Below are 16964 nucleotides of genomic sequence, written 5' to 3' on the forward strand. Positions count from 1 at the left end.
CTTCCTTACTTGAACCAACCCGGCTAACTACTTTCCAAACTCATTTTCGGCAAATGGTTGCAGCACAGCGACAGGAAATTAGAAAAGTGTAATGAATTAAAAAAAAAAAAAAAAACCTAAGGAGAAAAGTGAGTCAGAATGAGATAGAAAAAGAGCAAACGGGAGATTGAAAATAGTTTAAACCATAAAGCTATAAAGAAAAGAAAAACGGGGAAAAATAAAGACAAATGTAACAGACGGGAGAGCCAGACCACACTTTGTCTGTGGCGTCAAAGTTGGCGGCCAAGCTGATGGCCTGAGTCGCTATAGGCCGGCAGCGTCGCGGTAACGGCAACGTCACTGTGCAAACCACAAGCTGATGTCATCCGAGGCTGCTGTTCGCCAGTGGTTACCGATCATTCTGTCCTCGCAAAACCCTGCCGAGGATGTGTGTGCGTCTACCGCTGGCTAAAGACCTGAGATGACGGAAGCTCTTGAGATGAATATCTGGTAGTGCTGTTAAACTCTGACCACATTTGTTGTGACCACAAGTCTTTTCCTGCACAAACCAAAAGACGTGACATACCTGAGGACGTCGCATTTGCAACGCAGTAAAGCTGCTGCTCTGCTCTTTTTCTTTGGCAGATTTAGTCTTATAGAAGTTAGCGCACTGACTGTGACAATGCTGTTGTAACATTACAAAGAACATTAGCTCATGAACTTGTGCTATGAAAAAACAAATCCAAAAAACCTTAATTCCAGGAATATAAAGTGTCATTTTCCTTCCTCCCATGACCGACCTTCCTGTCTCACTGAGGACTTGTTGGACATTATTACCACCTAGAGCAATTTTCCTTGAGGAAATTTACTCTGGACACTCTTTCTTGAAAAATAGAGAATGCATTCAGTTATTGGTTTGCGTAAACATGATGCAAGGACACATTTAATTTACTTTTCAATAACTTGACTCATGCCCTTATCTGCACAGGACACATGGCTGCTGACTGACACATGTCATTTGTTTCAGGTTTTACGGCTGTTACCTTTTTGTTTTCCTGACACCGCGGTATAATTGTAAATGCTGGCTGCACTGTGTAGCGTAGTGGACCCAGAATAACACCAAGACTTATGGTTTTAATTCTCACTTAGTCATGCTTTATGAGCCACAGAGAGAGAGAGAGAGAAAACTCCAACATCTGTAGCCTGCAGTAATGGCAGAGAGAGAAAAAGAGAAACTCACCATCACAAGTGAAGTCTGGGGTGGCCACGTCCTGGATGGGAATCTCCTTGAGGAAGGCTGGCTTCTGGCAGCGAGGGTTCCCACTGACCACCCTGGTCTTCTTCAGCCACTGACCCAGCCAGGCCAAGTGACAGTCACACATATACGGGTTGGACAGAAGGTTGCTGTGGAAAGGATGAGGGGCAGAAGAACATCATGGATTAGTGTCAAGAAAACAAAAGAAAAATGGAGTTTTCCATCAAAAGATGTTGCTCAATCGTGATTCCATTACTTCCATTTTCACAGCGTAATGAATGAATCACGGCAAACTGATTCACATTAAAAATCTTTAAAAAAAATGTCTGTAAAATACTGATGCATAGATTCCATTCATCAAGACAACACACACCACAGATTAACAGGTAGAAACTCAAATTAGACTGTAGCTGACACAGCAGTGTAACAAAACACAAGACAACAAGACCAAAAATGAGGATTATTAGCTATTTGTACTGTACAATACATCCAGAGTAATAATAATAATAGCAGTAATTTGTGTGGTCTATACTGTGCAATACAAATAACACAGACACAACTGTTTTTGGTCAGTCATACACTTGAATAAATTTAGATGGAAGACAAAGAGAGGCGGGGGGGAAGGGACAGAGAAAAGGTTATCAGTTATTTTTATTCATTTTATAAAGTACAAGGGAGATGGAGACTGAAGAAGAAAAATGGCAGAGTGGAAAATTGTCAAAAGGGAGAAAGAAAAGAGAAAAGGTTATCTGCTCATTTTATTCATTTTTGATCACCTCTCACTGCATTTTGTTGCTTTTGTAACACAGCTCATGTAATATTTATGCTGAGCCATATTTAAACCGAATAAGGGGAGGGAGGAGGCATCAGCAGCACACACGAGACAGGCGGTAAACTGAAGTTAAAGCTGCTCCGGGCGTCTCAAATCTGGCGGCACGTTCAGGCCGAGATGGGCAAAAAATATCAAGAGTGTTTTTGTGTTGCAGCCCGATTCTTTATTTAATCGGATAGAAGTTCAGTTTCATTCAAATTTGTGTCTGATTACGTTTAACAAAGTCGTACAACACAAAATTAAAGATACAACCATGTAAAACTCGGTGAGTTTAAAACGTATGGTGTCTATATTGTCAAAATTACTTTGTCAGAGCCAGAAACTGTAAAATAGAAAGAATGGTTAGATTTTAAATTTCTCTAATAAACTACACATATCATCAAAATCGATTTGAAAACAATAATAAAACACAAACAAACAAACAAAATTAATCAAATCTACGTTTAAGAAGAAAAAAGAAAAGAAAAAAAAAACATTATAAAGTGTTCGGTGCAACCATGAAGCCACGTAAGTCAGAATATCTATTGGACACTTGCATTTTTTATTTTATTTTTTTACATTTTACATTCTTTTAAAAGGATTTTTGTAGAGTAAATAATAAAAGACGTTAAACTTTCATGTTTAGTTCTATAATTTATAGCATTCTAACGTTGTTATGTTGCACATTAGCCGTTACGTTCTCAGCTCACTGTCATCGTTTTACATTCAACACAGCTCGGGGATGACTTTCAAAATAGCTGCAGGAAAAACAGATTTCTGATTGTGGATGACAAAACAATGACAAGTTCGTTGAGAAAAGGTTTCCCTCCTTGTTTCTACCTTCACTGACAAGAAACTATGACAGTTAAAATCATAGAAGTAGTTCATAAAAACATTGTAAATTGCGTTTTAAATGGTGATGTGGTGCCTCCATGTCGTGTCTGGAGCTGCGTACCACTCCATCCACAAACCTAAATGTTGGGCTGCAATATTAATGGCGTGCTGCTACAGATAGGGATAAGTTATTTGTTCATTTCCTTGTAATGAATTGACCTCACTGCGTGGCAACCAAACCTAAGCTAAATCCCTTCCTTCCTTTTCAATGTGTTAATCTTTTAATTAAATGGACAAAGTCTATTGGGAAACAACACAAAGAATGGAGACAGATATTAGAAATAATAGGAGGGAGAGAGAGAAAAAAAACCAGAGGATAGATAGGGGGATGAACAGAGGGTCTAGAAATAAAAACTATCCATCTTTCTTTCATGCCAGACAGCAGGCAGATGTTTGAAAACAGCATCAAATGTTACTGCAAAGCCAAAAAAAAAAAACTAATGTCGAAAAAAGAACGATTGGTGACAAATGGCAGGATTGAGCGAAACATAATATCTGCCCATTTTTTTTTTGTGGTGATAATCACTAAAAGCCCCAATGAGCAAACCTGAGTTTATGCAAGAATGCATCTGTCTTTCCTCTCCTCCCTCTACCTTCTCTGTTTTCCCTTTCTTGTCTCCCACCTTTCCTCCCAAAAGACTCAGGTAGCAACTTGAATCAAAGATGACAGGTACACAGCAGGACACGGAGCAAGAACAAAAGGCAGAACAAGGGAAGGAAGCATGGAGGAAAATAAAGAGAGAACAGAGTGGATGTGGGGAGACTTGCTGGGCTTGGCATGTCTGTCTTCTGAGAAAAAAAAAAATATAAGAATGAACCTGTAATGTTTTATTGAGCTGATAAAATCTATTATTTACAATCTTCACATCTGGGTGGCCAGGTGATTGAAGAAAAAAACAACACATACACCTACACACATTCACGTCTCCTTTGCTGCTCACTCTCTCCTTCCTAACAATAATGTTATGTGGCAGGTTAATACTTGTCATAACTTTACTACATGGCAGTTGTTTTTTTTTTCTTTCTACACTTCTGCACAGAGACTGAGCACCAATCAGCATCTTCAACTCAAGTCATCCCATCCCTACACACACACACACACACACACACACACACACACACCAAACACGTGTGCGGACTCAAAATATGCCGCTCAAGAATCAATGCCTTTGTCGCAGTAGGTGTTTGCATCTTTGGGAAGATAAAAAACAAGCTCGCAGATGCTCTTGTGTCTGCCCATGTGTGGCTGTGCAGATGCTGAAATATATTTGCTTTGATAACAAATGCCCTGGGATCCAGTCCATTTTAGTCGATAATGATGGAGAGCATCTGCGAGGAGAAAAGTGTCCAGAGAGCGACACGTGTGCAAATGTTGGGGCGTGAAAAAAAAAAAAAAAAACTCACAGCAGGGATTTTAAAAAATTAGGGGACAGAGAGAAAAAAGAGAGAGTGGGTGAGAGATAAGGAAAGAAGCACAGACAAACGAGAGGGAAGATCCTGCTAAATATGAAGATAGATAGATTGTGCTGAGCGATAGAACAAACGATGGGATGGAAAAAGAAAAAAAAGCAAAACAGGAGAATAAGGGACAGAAAGCAGGGGTAAACTGAGGCGGATGTGACTCACATGGTGGACAGGGAGTGCAGGGTGGAGAAGGCTCCTGGGGCGATACTGGAGATCCTGTTGTCGTACAGCGACAGCAGACGCACCGAGCTCAGACCCGTGAATGTGCTGTTGTCAATGCAGCTGATCTGGTTGCTCCGCAGCATGCTGGAAACACAAATGCAATATGTTTAGCAGATGACAGCAAATTTTTCTCCTGAAAAAATCACAAAAAAAATTAATATGAAGTGTTCATTTGCAAAACCAGATAACTCCATTTTTGTAGATTTTCAGAAAACTTGTTTTTTTCTGTTGTTTGCATGAGATAAAGTCAGTCAAATTAAAGTTTAGTGGATTTGACTCAGTAGAAATGACAAAAATAGAGATAACTTAAGTCTGATTGATATTGTCTCAGGTAGACGATGGAAAAGTGGGATGGAGGTATCTGTTTTTGTAAATTAACCCTTCATATATAAAAACAGAAAAATAAAAAATCCTCAGCTTTCCAACTTTCCAACAGGTCCATGAAGGACTCATCTGTGACAGGACCTTATGGTAGAAAACAAACCAACCTGACTCTTTAAAATACAAAATATTCTGTGTTGCTCTGCACAATCAGGAAGCCATTAGTGACTGACTGGCAACCAACCGTCATGGGACAAAGATTGAGGGAAGTCTGGGCTGAACTGCAGGCTGTGTTTCCACAGAGCAGATACAATCAGGGACACGTATGAAAACCAATTAACATGGAAGCAGCAAAACATCTATCGCATACAGAGCACCTTTTTTTTGTTTGTTTGTTTTTTTGCCCTGCGGGCATGGGAGATATTGATAACGGATATTTTCATTTTCTGTAAAATTAGTAATCAAAGGAATTCAACTTCTGCTTTTTTTTTTTTTTAACTTGAGGAAAACTCTTTTTGACAGGCAGTCTTACTTTGTCCTGAGCTAAAAAAAAAAAACAACAAAACTACATACTGGTAGATGAAAAGAAACAAAAGACAGAGATAAAAGAACATCACCTGGACATAAAATAAAACAGAGAGCTGGGGTAAATTCAAACCAGTCCCCACAGGACGACTGTGACAGACCCAGCAATATGACATTAGCTTTTGACGTGCAGTCATATGGGAGCAGGCTAAGTGAGTTAGTTAGCATTAGCAATCTCTGGGACAGGCTAACCTAGTTAGCAAGGCTATTACGGGAGCAGGGAGCCTCTTAACATAATACAGAGACAGCCATGATACCATTAGAGAGTCATTAGCCGGCATATATATACATGATAGCATTAGCTAGTCATTACTGAGCATACACAGACAACATTAAGTCATGATTGCGTACACTATCCTGTAACCCCTAATTGAGCACTAGCCTCTTTATGGTGGGTGCCCAAATTAAAGCAGCAACAATATGGTGTCATTAGCCTTGATTTCAGGGTGAGTGAGTAAACAATCCCGGTCCTCTCCTTTCAGAGTGGGGAAGAAAAAGTTAATGAAGTCCACCATAAACCAGATGCTAACACAAGTCATAGCCTGCTTGATGGAAGGTCTTTACAGCTACAAGTGACGACCATGACAGAACTTGTAGGCGATTGTGCAGGAAAAGTAGCCCAGACAGTAAACAGGACGACCAAACTGGATAAAATCAGAAGTGGAACCAGTCTGCAACATGGTTTGCTGTTGAACTATTACATTTATTTGTCATGGCAATATGAGGTGATATAGCTGTGATATTTATGCACTGATGCACCAAGGGTTGTACTACAAAGCAGGTTCTTTGCGTAAGACGGCTTGACAAAACCTAAAACCCCGATCTGACAAACTGGTGCAACAACAGTGATTATCAACTGTCTTTTTAAACTCTGGGTTTCTTCACCAGACCACGCTCCCATTAAAGTGGGCGTTTGATGCATCATTTGACTCTTCTTCTGCACAAAAGGCAAAAAAGTTCTTCAGTCAAGAGGAACGGGTTGTTATAATAGAGAGCTATGAAAAACATAAAAATTTACTGGGGTAAAAAATATAAAAATCACTGTTAAATGATGCAAGAAAGGAATGCTGGCAGAAAATTGTGAATCATGTAAGTGAATCTATTTATTTGACCACCCTGTACCTCTCCATGCAGCTGCTTCTTTCTAACAGCTGAATGTTAGACCTCTTAAGCTGTAAACTTCATACATTTTAACGTAATGAAGTTTATTTCGGTCTGACTCATGGAAATCACTTTAGATTTTGACCAAATCTCACTAAGAAATTTAATCTTACTTCAGTGCACTTTCCTCTCAGTGCTTTTGTAACCCTATGTTGTGGTTATGGCACCTAATTTTCTTAAAAAGTAGATCACCAGCCACATAAAAATAGTGCTAAAAACAATCACACACAGTTGTGTTTCCAGCACTTCCATCAACGTGACCCTGGCATGAAGCTAAACCTGACCTCCTTCTGACCCAACACTAAGTCTTCCAACTAACATTTAATGATTCAATACCTCACCTCCCTTTTGGAGGACAGTCCCAACGATGTGAATGTGTGAACAGATTTAAGCTCTCACCGCATGAATAATACAAATACACACACTCTCTACTGTAAAATACACTTACAGGGTTTTCAGGCCACCGAGGCCTCTGAACATGCGTCCCTGCAGCCCGGTCAGCTTGTTCCCCGTCAGCAGCAGCTCCAAAACTCCACCCGCTCCATCAAACACACCTTCACGGATGTCCCTCAGCTTGTTGTTGCTCAGGTTGCTGCAGAGGGGACAAAAAATATACAATAAATAAATGTTTTTCATGTATGCAGTTGTGCAGGGCTGCCTATGAAGTTGTTCACAATCAGAGGGACGAGACATGCAAACACACACACGAGTGTCACACACTCATTCATAACATTTCCAATTTAATTGCAGCAATCAATCATGTCCCTTCAACTAATAAAGGTTAACTCTTCTCTCTTTCATCTTCATATCCTTGTCTTGTACAATAGCCCAGATATTCTGATAACACAACCAACCGCTGCTATAATTCACAAAGCAGGCAGCAAACATACACGCATAAAGGTAAATGAGACAAGTGGTCCCAAACAAGTGAGAACGATCGCTATCTCTCTTCCTTTGCACACACATGGAGAGAAATGAAAAGGAAAAGAAAGGCCGCAGAGACAATAACTTGAGATGATAGCTATCACAACTACTGTAGCTTTCATTCATAGCTACTTTTGTGTTTCCTCTTATCAGCGCTATGGAAGATGAGAGGAAAGAGGGAAGGCGAGCGGAAAGTAGATGAATAAAGGCAGTTAAAAAAAGAATAAAAAAAAAAAAAAAGAATGATTTCAGACTAAGTTAAAGAGCAGCGGAGCAGATGAAAGTGCAAGAGAAAATCCGAGGTGAGGGGAGGCGAGGAAAGGAGACGGAGAAGCGAGGGAAGGAACCAAGAAAAGGAAAATGGAAATGAGTGCTGGCCAATCTATATCGTCAGTGACACTGCTAGATGGTTAGCAATTTCCTCTCCAATAAATCAACTTCTGGTCTCTGCTCTGTCTTTCTCTATCTCACTCTGACACACACACACACACACACACACACACACAAACGTAGAGTAGGTTGTAGATAAGGACTGACTGTAAATCTGAAGCGAAGGCCCATCTTCTATTTCCATTTAATATTTTCTTCCTCCAACCCACCCTTCCATTCTCTCCATCTTTGCGGCATTCCCATCCTCCTGCCCGTCTCCAGTCACTCCTCTCCCTGCATCCCTCGCTCAGCTCTCTCTGATGTTCACTCCCTCACTGCATGCATGTCGTCTCACTTTTCTCTTCGCTTCAACATTTTCCTTTTAGTTCTATTGTTTTTGTTTTGCTTTCACTCGCCCTTCTGCAGTTGCACTTCAATCCTTCCTTTTCTCCCTCTTTTTTTCTTCCTCTTTCCATTTGTTCTCATCAGCTTATTCCGTTAAATTACTTTTGCATCATTCCCTTTATTGTAAATATATCGAATGGGGGATAAAGAAAGGAGAGAAGCATCCCATTAGAAGTGACAACAAAGTGTGAGATGCATAAGATAGCCCCATTTTTTGCCTCGTCCACTTAACATCCTTTTCAGAGTTAGATATCTGGGTAAATAAAGACACACTAAAAGACAAACAGTCCTGACCATAATAGAAAAATACAACCATTGGACAAATATATAAGTGCTTCTTTCAGAAGCTTACGTACATCTTCTTCAAGTTGGGGAGCTTCTTAAAAGTCCCAGTAGCCTCCAGGATGGCAATCTCATTGTCGTTTAGCCGCCTACAGAGAGGAAGACAGAGAGGAGAGGGAGTCAGATGTTTATTCTTTTAGGACACAAACTGCTTCATATTTAGCGCGCGCACACAAATGAACATCCACATAAGAGAGCTGCTGCTTCATGGCCGCATGAAGGTTAAGAGGACTTTAGTGACTGTTGAAGCATGATGCAGCACAAAACAATGAAGGGAAGGAAGAAATAAATAAAAAAAAAAATTTGGAGGGAAGAGAAGAGAAGAGCAATGAATCTTTTCTATGTAGTCATCAATACCCACACTGCCCTAAGCCAAGAGAAAACAGTTTGAGAGATAGGAAGCTAGACATCTGCTTTATTGAGGTAATTTGTACAAAAAGGGTGCTGCTAAAAGGATGCTCTTTGTGTATGTGTGTGTGCGACAGAGGTAGATTGAGAGAAACTGAGGAAGAGAAGCTAAAAGTTCAGCTCTAGGGGACACTGTCTAATGAGATACGGGTGGTTAGAAGATGGAACAACCTGCATAAAGCTAAACTGAAATGATATATCGCAAAGTCTCAAGTAGATCGGCGATGGTGGGAAAGTGATATTGTTTCTACTGCGGGGCTGATTTGCATATTTTGAATGTAGATAAAACATCCGATCTCTTCACCGCGTGATCTACAGCCCACGATATCGACCGCACATTTAATTGAGTGCAAATAATTCTCTTAAGACTGATTTCATACTTTTTGAGCGCTCTCAAGGCCGATGTCAAGGGTTTTTATGGCTAGTGGAAAGAACCACTGAGAAAGGCCGAAAGCGAGACAGATTAGAGAGAGAGAGCAAAAATATTAAAGCCTTCAGCTGAACCACAACCTCCCTCTGATTTCCCCTGATAAAGCAGGTTACACGGCCCGACTGACGGCTTGTGTGCGTGCGTTACTGTGCGTGCAGGCTCGTGGCCTTCAGAAACCTACTGGTTAGCTGCGTTCTTAAGGGAAGGAAAGCGAGAGACAAGGTGTCGTAAACAGTAGAAACTCTGATGTGCCCTCCAACCAACCATAAAGGACAAAGTATATATTTTTGACATGAAGCATCCTGGGAATGGATAGAGAGAAAAGGAGGCAGGATACAAAGGTTCACAGAGAGAAACAGAACTAAAGAAAGATGAATTGGGGGATAATGATCTGTGGAATACAGGCGTTATTAGTTATCTAAAGTGGCAGCCATGGCTGAATTCACCATTATACAGCTAACCTCACCAATAGAAGTAATGCCGTGACAGCCGTCCTGCATCTGCCTTAATGCTGCAGTGGTCCCCCTCTGCAGCTTTTCTCCATTACCACCACAGTGACAACCATAGCAGACACTCGCCTTCCTTCACCTGCGTTTTAAAGATGCCACCGATTCAGCACTAATAGGCGAAACTTTGCTCCAGGCTGGATTCCTATTTCCTTGCAGGAAATATTAGCTTATTGAATATTTGATCAAGGACCAGGTGCTGAAAGTAAAATGGGTCTTGCTGATTTTAACGCACCACACTTGAGTCACAATTCTGAAGCGGAAATCCAGTTTTTGATCTGGAATTGTGTTTATTTTATGACCTACGAGCAGTTTGCATAAGTCTGTAAATCACATCACAGACATGACATTTTATTACATTTGCTGTCACGCTGTGTTTTCAAAAGCTCTTTAAAATTCTGAACAGTTCATTTCTCTTCGAACGCAAATTACTATAATCCCTTAACATAATACTTCATCACCCTCATATATATAAATATATTAGGGCTGTAACTAACAATTTCATCAAACGTGTGGTTTTGTCCAACATCAGGTCAAAAGCTTAATGGAATTCAACTCGTATATTACGCAGGGAAAATAAGTCGGCCCACACAAAGTGGAAGCTGGAACCAGAGGATTCACGGTCTAATCGCTGCGGCACTAAAAGATATATTTTGCCAATGATTTTGCAAGATTCTGAATTCACACAAGACTTTTTAACCTTTCTCGCAATCACATTACAGAATTCCTGCAGCGTGTTATGTTGCTCCTTTGCCATTTTTCAGCGGTTAAATAAATGATCCATGGGACTATTCAGTATTCTAGTGTGAGACCCTTCGCCAGACATGATGATGGCTCCTTTGGGACTTGGAGGGAGATGGAAGACTGTTGAGGGGCATTTTGGTCTGGGAGCTAAAAATGAAAAGTGACATTCTTGATACTGCACTGAGAGACGTAGAGAGACCGAGAACGCATGTGCATACATATGTGCATTTATGTATGTCTGTGCATGTAAATAAGTTGCCTGTTTTCGTCTTTAACGTGATCTTGTGTGAATGCTTAAACATGCATGCGTGGCTGTTTCAGTGCGTGCAGGTGCCTGAGAAAGTGTAGCGCTTCTTGACAAGGCTGTGGTTAGGTTAAAAGGCGTGCCTGTACTTTACACTTTCTCCTTTAAGCAGTTTAAAGGCCAATTCATGATTTTTGCTGCTCCATGTGCTGACCGATGCAGACTTTGAAAGCAACCACACTGTTCTAGTCATACTACAATAGGTACGCTTAGGACAGTCCCATTGCTCCTTATATTGAACACAGAAAAACACATATGGCTCCTGTGGATATTTCTGAAAGGCTGGCTGTGACTTTGCCCCTTTTGCAGGATATAGCAGCTTGCTACAGATCAGGCTGCAGCATCGAGTGAATGGGATTATTCATGAGGTGTGCCGAGCAAAGGGGGCGGACATAGCACAGGATTTCTGGAGAAGTTACAAAGTCCCACTGTGCTTGGGCTCCGTCGATGGTTATTATTTCGTTTACAATTGTTCTAATGATGAATCACAAAGGTATGGATAATGGCACATCTCATTGCACAGTCTCCTCTCAAAACAAGCATTTGTTTGTTGAGCACCGTTTGTTTTCCTGGCACATGCGCAGTCAGTGCATACAGTCCCACGAGCCTTGCAGATTTTGTAAAATTTATGTGCGCATAGCTTGAAAGGCAACAGCAGCTGACTTACAGGTCGGTGGTGTGTTCAGGGATATGTGGAGGTATTCGGGTCAGTTTGAGATTGGAGCAGTCGACCACCGTCCCTTCACAGCGACATTTCTCCGGACATACCAGATCCTGGAAACACTCCCCACTCAGACGGCTGCGATAGTCCTCCTGACCTGCAGAGGAGAGTGAGAGTGGAGGAGAGGCAAAGAACAAAGCAAAGAGAAAGTGACATGGGAATAAGGACAGGAGGAGGGAGGGGATTGTGAGGGTTGAATGAGTAAGAAGTAAACAATACAGGGGTGAAGACAGACGAAAACAGGTAGGAAGGAGAAGGAGGAAGGGGAGGTAAATTAAATCAACAGAGAGAACAGAAAAACGATGGAAAGGAAGAGGGAAAGACAGAAAGATAAAGTGAGACACCAAGGACAAAAAGTCAGACATGATATTTTAAAATTGAATTCTTGTCTCATTTACATATTTCCAGATCTTATACTTTTAATGCTGTACCAATATGGGAAAAAAAAAATTAAATCAATAAACACTTTAAGACACATTCAAAGTCTACTGCAAGATGACCTGATAAAACCGTTTGTTGCTGTTTGGAAAACTCTATTTTTTTTCTCTAAAAAAATACAATCAGCCAACCGGTTATTTACAAGACATGAACCTACATGTACTTGGTTTGATAAAAGAGCAGGTTGCAGTTGTTCCTGCAGCACTATGCTGGTGCAGGCACAGAGCTGATACGGGGAGGGGTTCCTCTGCACGGGGACCACTGTAAATCAGATTAACAAACAGATATCCAGGTGGTTTTATGGAATCATCTTGCAGATAAATGTGGTTTAACCCCGGATGTTTTTGTTTAACAAGGTGAGCCAGAGACCACTTCTGTTATTTAGATATAATGCGAGCAGATATTATTTATGACCACGAGTGCCTGTAGAATAGACCTGCTTTACATCATGCAGCAGGGCTTGTGTTCGTGCACCACGTACAGCTCTCTCTTTCTAGAACTCATGGTTATCATTACCTCTTTTGCTTCCTCTTGCTCTCTCCTTGTTTATCTGTTCTCTGTCAACTTAACCTTTTCTGCGTTTCACCACTCCGCTATCAGACTGTTCTTACATTGGCAGAGACTACTTGTTCCTTCATCCTCTGCCTCTGCTCGCTCCTGGCACACGCTCTTTATGGCTCATCTGTTCTCTGCTTGTCATTGTTAAACAACCAAGACCACCTATCGAGGGGTCGTTTGCGATGCATAATCTCGATCTGAGCTCAGCAAATGATCGCTGCTCTCCAGTGGAAGAATATTATGGGATAATGTCTCTGGGCTGCCTCTAACCTTGTTGGTTGGTAAGCTGATGGAAAAGAAGGAGCAAGGGAAAAATTAAGGAGGAAAGAGAAGGATGGTGAAGAACAAAGCAAAGAACAAAGAGTGGGTTTTAAAACCTTGGAGAGCTGGTTGAAGTTTTCCTCAGTGAAAATCAAGAGTGAGGGGAAACTACAGAGGTGGTAGAATCAGCCATGCCAAAAACCGAAACACTGCCATGCCAGTGGACAATTTGAACATAAAGCCATATTTTTTATGTGCTATAAAATACTACAAAGTATTTTCCAAAGCAAACAATACCAAAAGCATGTGTAGATTTCAAATATACGCTAGCAGTTGAGCAATCAGAGTAAAGTGGATGTTTTTCCAATCATTTAAATGCACCCTGTGGAGTTTTTGACCACCAGTAGCACCATGAAGCATTGATTTTACATGTGGGTCCTCGTTTTGTTTGTATCGCGGCGCCCATGTAAGCATGCAGGTACATGGGTGATGCAATAAAAAAAATAACTAATTAAATCTGCAGTCACTTTCATGCCTGATCCACTAATCAATTCTTGGTCCATGCAAAGAAAAGAAGCAACACGGTAACAAAAGGTGAGTAAGAAAAAGAAAGGGCTGAGCAAACAAGGCGTGTAAACAAAGCACAATTTGAAATGTTAAAAACTTTAGTGTTCCAAATATCTTATGGGGAGGTAAATACATTTAACACATTTGTTAGGAGCTGATCCAAGGACACAAAAAATGACTTTTGGGGAGAAACACTGTCTTCAAACGTAAGTTCTGGTTTATAAAAAAAACTCCACAGGGCACCAATATTTCCCAAGCAGTAGAACAGCAGTTACTCATTGCTGATCGACATTGTATTTTGATGTCAGATTGTCCATCTACGGCTCAGTTATTTTAAACAAAATCCCATGTATCAGAAATCCTACACGTAAACGCAAACGAACAGAAGTTAAGCGTTTGACCCCCAGTTTTTGCTCCGAGGCGCGTGATTGGTTGGGAGAGGCAGGTAGGTGTGTGCCGGGCGGTCCCTGGCGCTTGACGGAACCATGTGATGACACAATAGGCGGGGCCACATGGTTAGATCAAGCACAAGAGACAGCTGCACGAACCAATCAGAATGCAGGTCCACACAGGAGGAAGGCGGGGCAACAGAGAGCTGCACCAATCAGTCAGGGAGCAGGGTCCATACAGGACAGGAGAGGCAACAGACAGCTGCAGGTCCACACAGGAAGTGGGAGGCAGGACCAGAGAACTGCCCACCAATAGCAGAAATGTCCACACAGGTCCAGAGAGGAAGAGGATATGCAGGGAGAGGCATGGGACTGCAGAGAGGAAGGGCCGAAGCAAAGGTGACAGCCATGACCAGCTTTGGGGGAAATCTGGAACCTAATTATCTCACATCATTATCTTTTCTTAGCACAATCCCATTCAGCATAAGGTTAAAGTGACTGCTGGAATTCATTCAGCTGACAGAGGTCCCCTATTATGCTGCCTCGAAAACCAATGATTTGCTCATAACCACCAGTTTAACACAACTCAGTTTCAACAGTTTGCATGGGAACTTTAAAAATTCATTTCCCAGAGACCTATTAAAAAAAAGGCATAATATTGAGAAGAGGGAAAACAACCTGAAGAGCCACGGCAGAGAGGCAGCAGTGTTGATGCGAGGTGCACGTCTACACAGACACACACACACCATTTCACACACTCACACAAGTGGGCAATCTCAGTGTATGGCCAGTCCCTGCTGAGTTAGTTATTGTGCTGCCTCAGTATACTGAATTGGCCTGTGTTGTAATTAGTGAAACCCATGGCTCGTATCAAAGGAAATAACAGTAATACAACACTACCACAGAGAGAGAGGCAGATAGTGCATGTGAATGCTTGTGTGTGTGTGTGTGTGTGTGTGTGCTCTAGTGAATGCACATCACTTTGAGTTTTTATTTTTTTAACATTGTACCAAACACACGTATATTTAAAACTGTGTGTGTTTGCTGCACGCTTGTATTTGTGCATTGTGGCATTTTACTTTTCACCTGATAAGCAAGCGTTTAAATTGGCCTTTAGAGGTAATTAACTCCATATGCATGTATGAATTCAACCCTGTCTCTTCTAAATTATATTTGTGCAGCATATACAACCCACTTGTAAAAGCAAATCAGGTTGGAGCCAGAACAATAAGGAAACAGTATTGTTTAACTTGCTGTGGTTGTGCTTGGGCACTTATAGGATTTGTTTAAGATTCGAGAAAGATTGTGGTCTAGTTGAAGACAGAAATAGTCAACAGTGACTTGAGATGTAATCAATCCCGAGTCTCAAAGTCCTTCTCTGGTTATTTGCACCCCTAAAAACTCTCTGTGTATCAAAGTTGCATATTTATTTTTCCATAAAAATATTCCCTTCCTACCGTCAAATGGCTTAGATATAACACTAGACTCTTGTTTCCTATAGAATGTGCTGATCTAAGAAGTTTCTCCATTCACCTCAAGCACACCAGCTCACCCTAACCTCTGACTAAACACTGTAACACTACTCTGCACCGCACAGTGGAGAGTTGAAATATCAGCCACTTCAGCCATACATGTTAGAACTGGCAACAGATTCTAAAAAACAAGAATAACGGTACAGTAAACCCCACCCTGCAAGCTGTCAGGATTAATTCTTTATGTTTGCTATGTATGAAACATGTCTGAATCCATGTTTTTCAGATGGTCTTTAGTCCGCTGCAGCTTCAAAGTGGAAAAACTAATCAGTGACATTGAATAATCATTTCGCTCGTGATAGCATATAAAAAGCATCACATGTACATTTAAAGGAGGTAAAAAACTTTCGCCAGAGTGGGTCTTCAACAAACATGCTTTTGTTGCCTAGCCACAGGGACTCTGGACTGGAGCACTGACTTCTGGTTTGAGTCCACCAACCACCTCCTGCTTATTTTGACATAGTTCATAAATGGAGCTCGATTCATGTAAAACAGACTCCCTACCTCTGACCATAATCCAGTCAGCAGTAAGGTTGGGAAAACAACGTCGTTCAGTGTATGAGGACACAGAGTCGAGGTGTTTTTGGAGTGCCTGTGTGAATCTGTCCCCTACCTGTGCACCTGAACTTCTTGCCTTTGACCTGGCTGATTCGCTTGTTAGCCAGCCTTCTGGGATGGCTGCAGCGTGCTCCACTGGTCTCAATTGGGTTGTCAAACAGGTAGTCTGCCAGCCACTTCAGGTGACAGTCACACATAAAGGGATTCTGGGCCAGATGACTGAGAGAAAGAAAAGGGAGAGAAGAGAGGAGGTGGGGGGGAGATGGGAGAAAAGAAGAGGACAGCACAGTCACTACAGCTACCTCAGTTATTGTGTTTTGTGAAATACTTTGAAGACACTCATACAAAATGTTCAACTGATTCAACACATCAAAGCTGTTGCACTTGTTGCCCTAAACTCCTGGTGTCTGGTACATCTTTGCTTGGAAAAATCCTCCACCTAGTTGGATATGTAATGTTTCATGTGTCACATTTTTACCCTTGGTGGGCGCATTTTTTACTTCAATATAAAGTTCTGCACCTTAATGGAAACAGCACAACAGAGGCTAGAAGTTGAAAGAACTCAGAAATGCCTCCCATGCAGTATGAGTAAGACATAATGCCATAAACCTTAAAAGAGAATTATTAAACAAAAAATGTAAAAAAAACCCCAAAAACCTGGAATCAACAGGTGATAGTAATACTGGATAAACAGTGACTCCTTACATTTTTAATTTCTTTCCATACTTGACTACTATCCGCCTGCAGTTCAACCCAGTTTACCCTAAAAAGTCATGGGGTCGTATGGTCAGAGCAAACGGTTTATTTTTTGATTTA

General features: G+C 41.3%; 1 protein-coding gene across 1 annotated transcript in view; it reads right to left on the reverse strand.

The window, feature by feature from the left end:
- Positions 1–1219: 1219 nt before the first annotated feature.
- LOC103370144 (slit homolog 3 protein-like) overlaps positions 1220–16964 on the reverse strand; it is a gene marked incomplete at its 3' end in the record, with an annotated part of 187157 nt that continues 171412 nt past the window's right edge. The window contains exons 12-17 of the mRNA XM_008299081.1: positions 16204–16367; positions 11792–11942; positions 8747–8821; positions 7141–7284; positions 4566–4709; positions 1220–1383 (exon numbers count right to left, since the gene is read on the reverse strand). Of these exons, the coding sequence (XP_008297303.1) occupies positions 1220–1383; positions 4566–4709; positions 7141–7284; positions 8747–8821; positions 11792–11942; positions 16204–16367 (842 nt within the window). The remainder of the gene's footprint in view (positions 1384–4565; positions 4710–7140; positions 7285–8746; positions 8822–11791; positions 11943–16203; positions 16368–16964) is intronic.

The sequence above is a fragment of the Stegastes partitus genome, unplaced genomic scaffold, assembly GCF_000690725.1.
Source record: "Stegastes partitus isolate 25-593 unplaced genomic scaffold, Stegastes_partitus-1.0.2 Scaffold1379, whole genome shotgun sequence".
In the NCBI taxonomy this organism is placed as follows: domain Eukaryota; kingdom Metazoa; phylum Chordata; class Actinopteri; family Pomacentridae; genus Stegastes; species Stegastes partitus.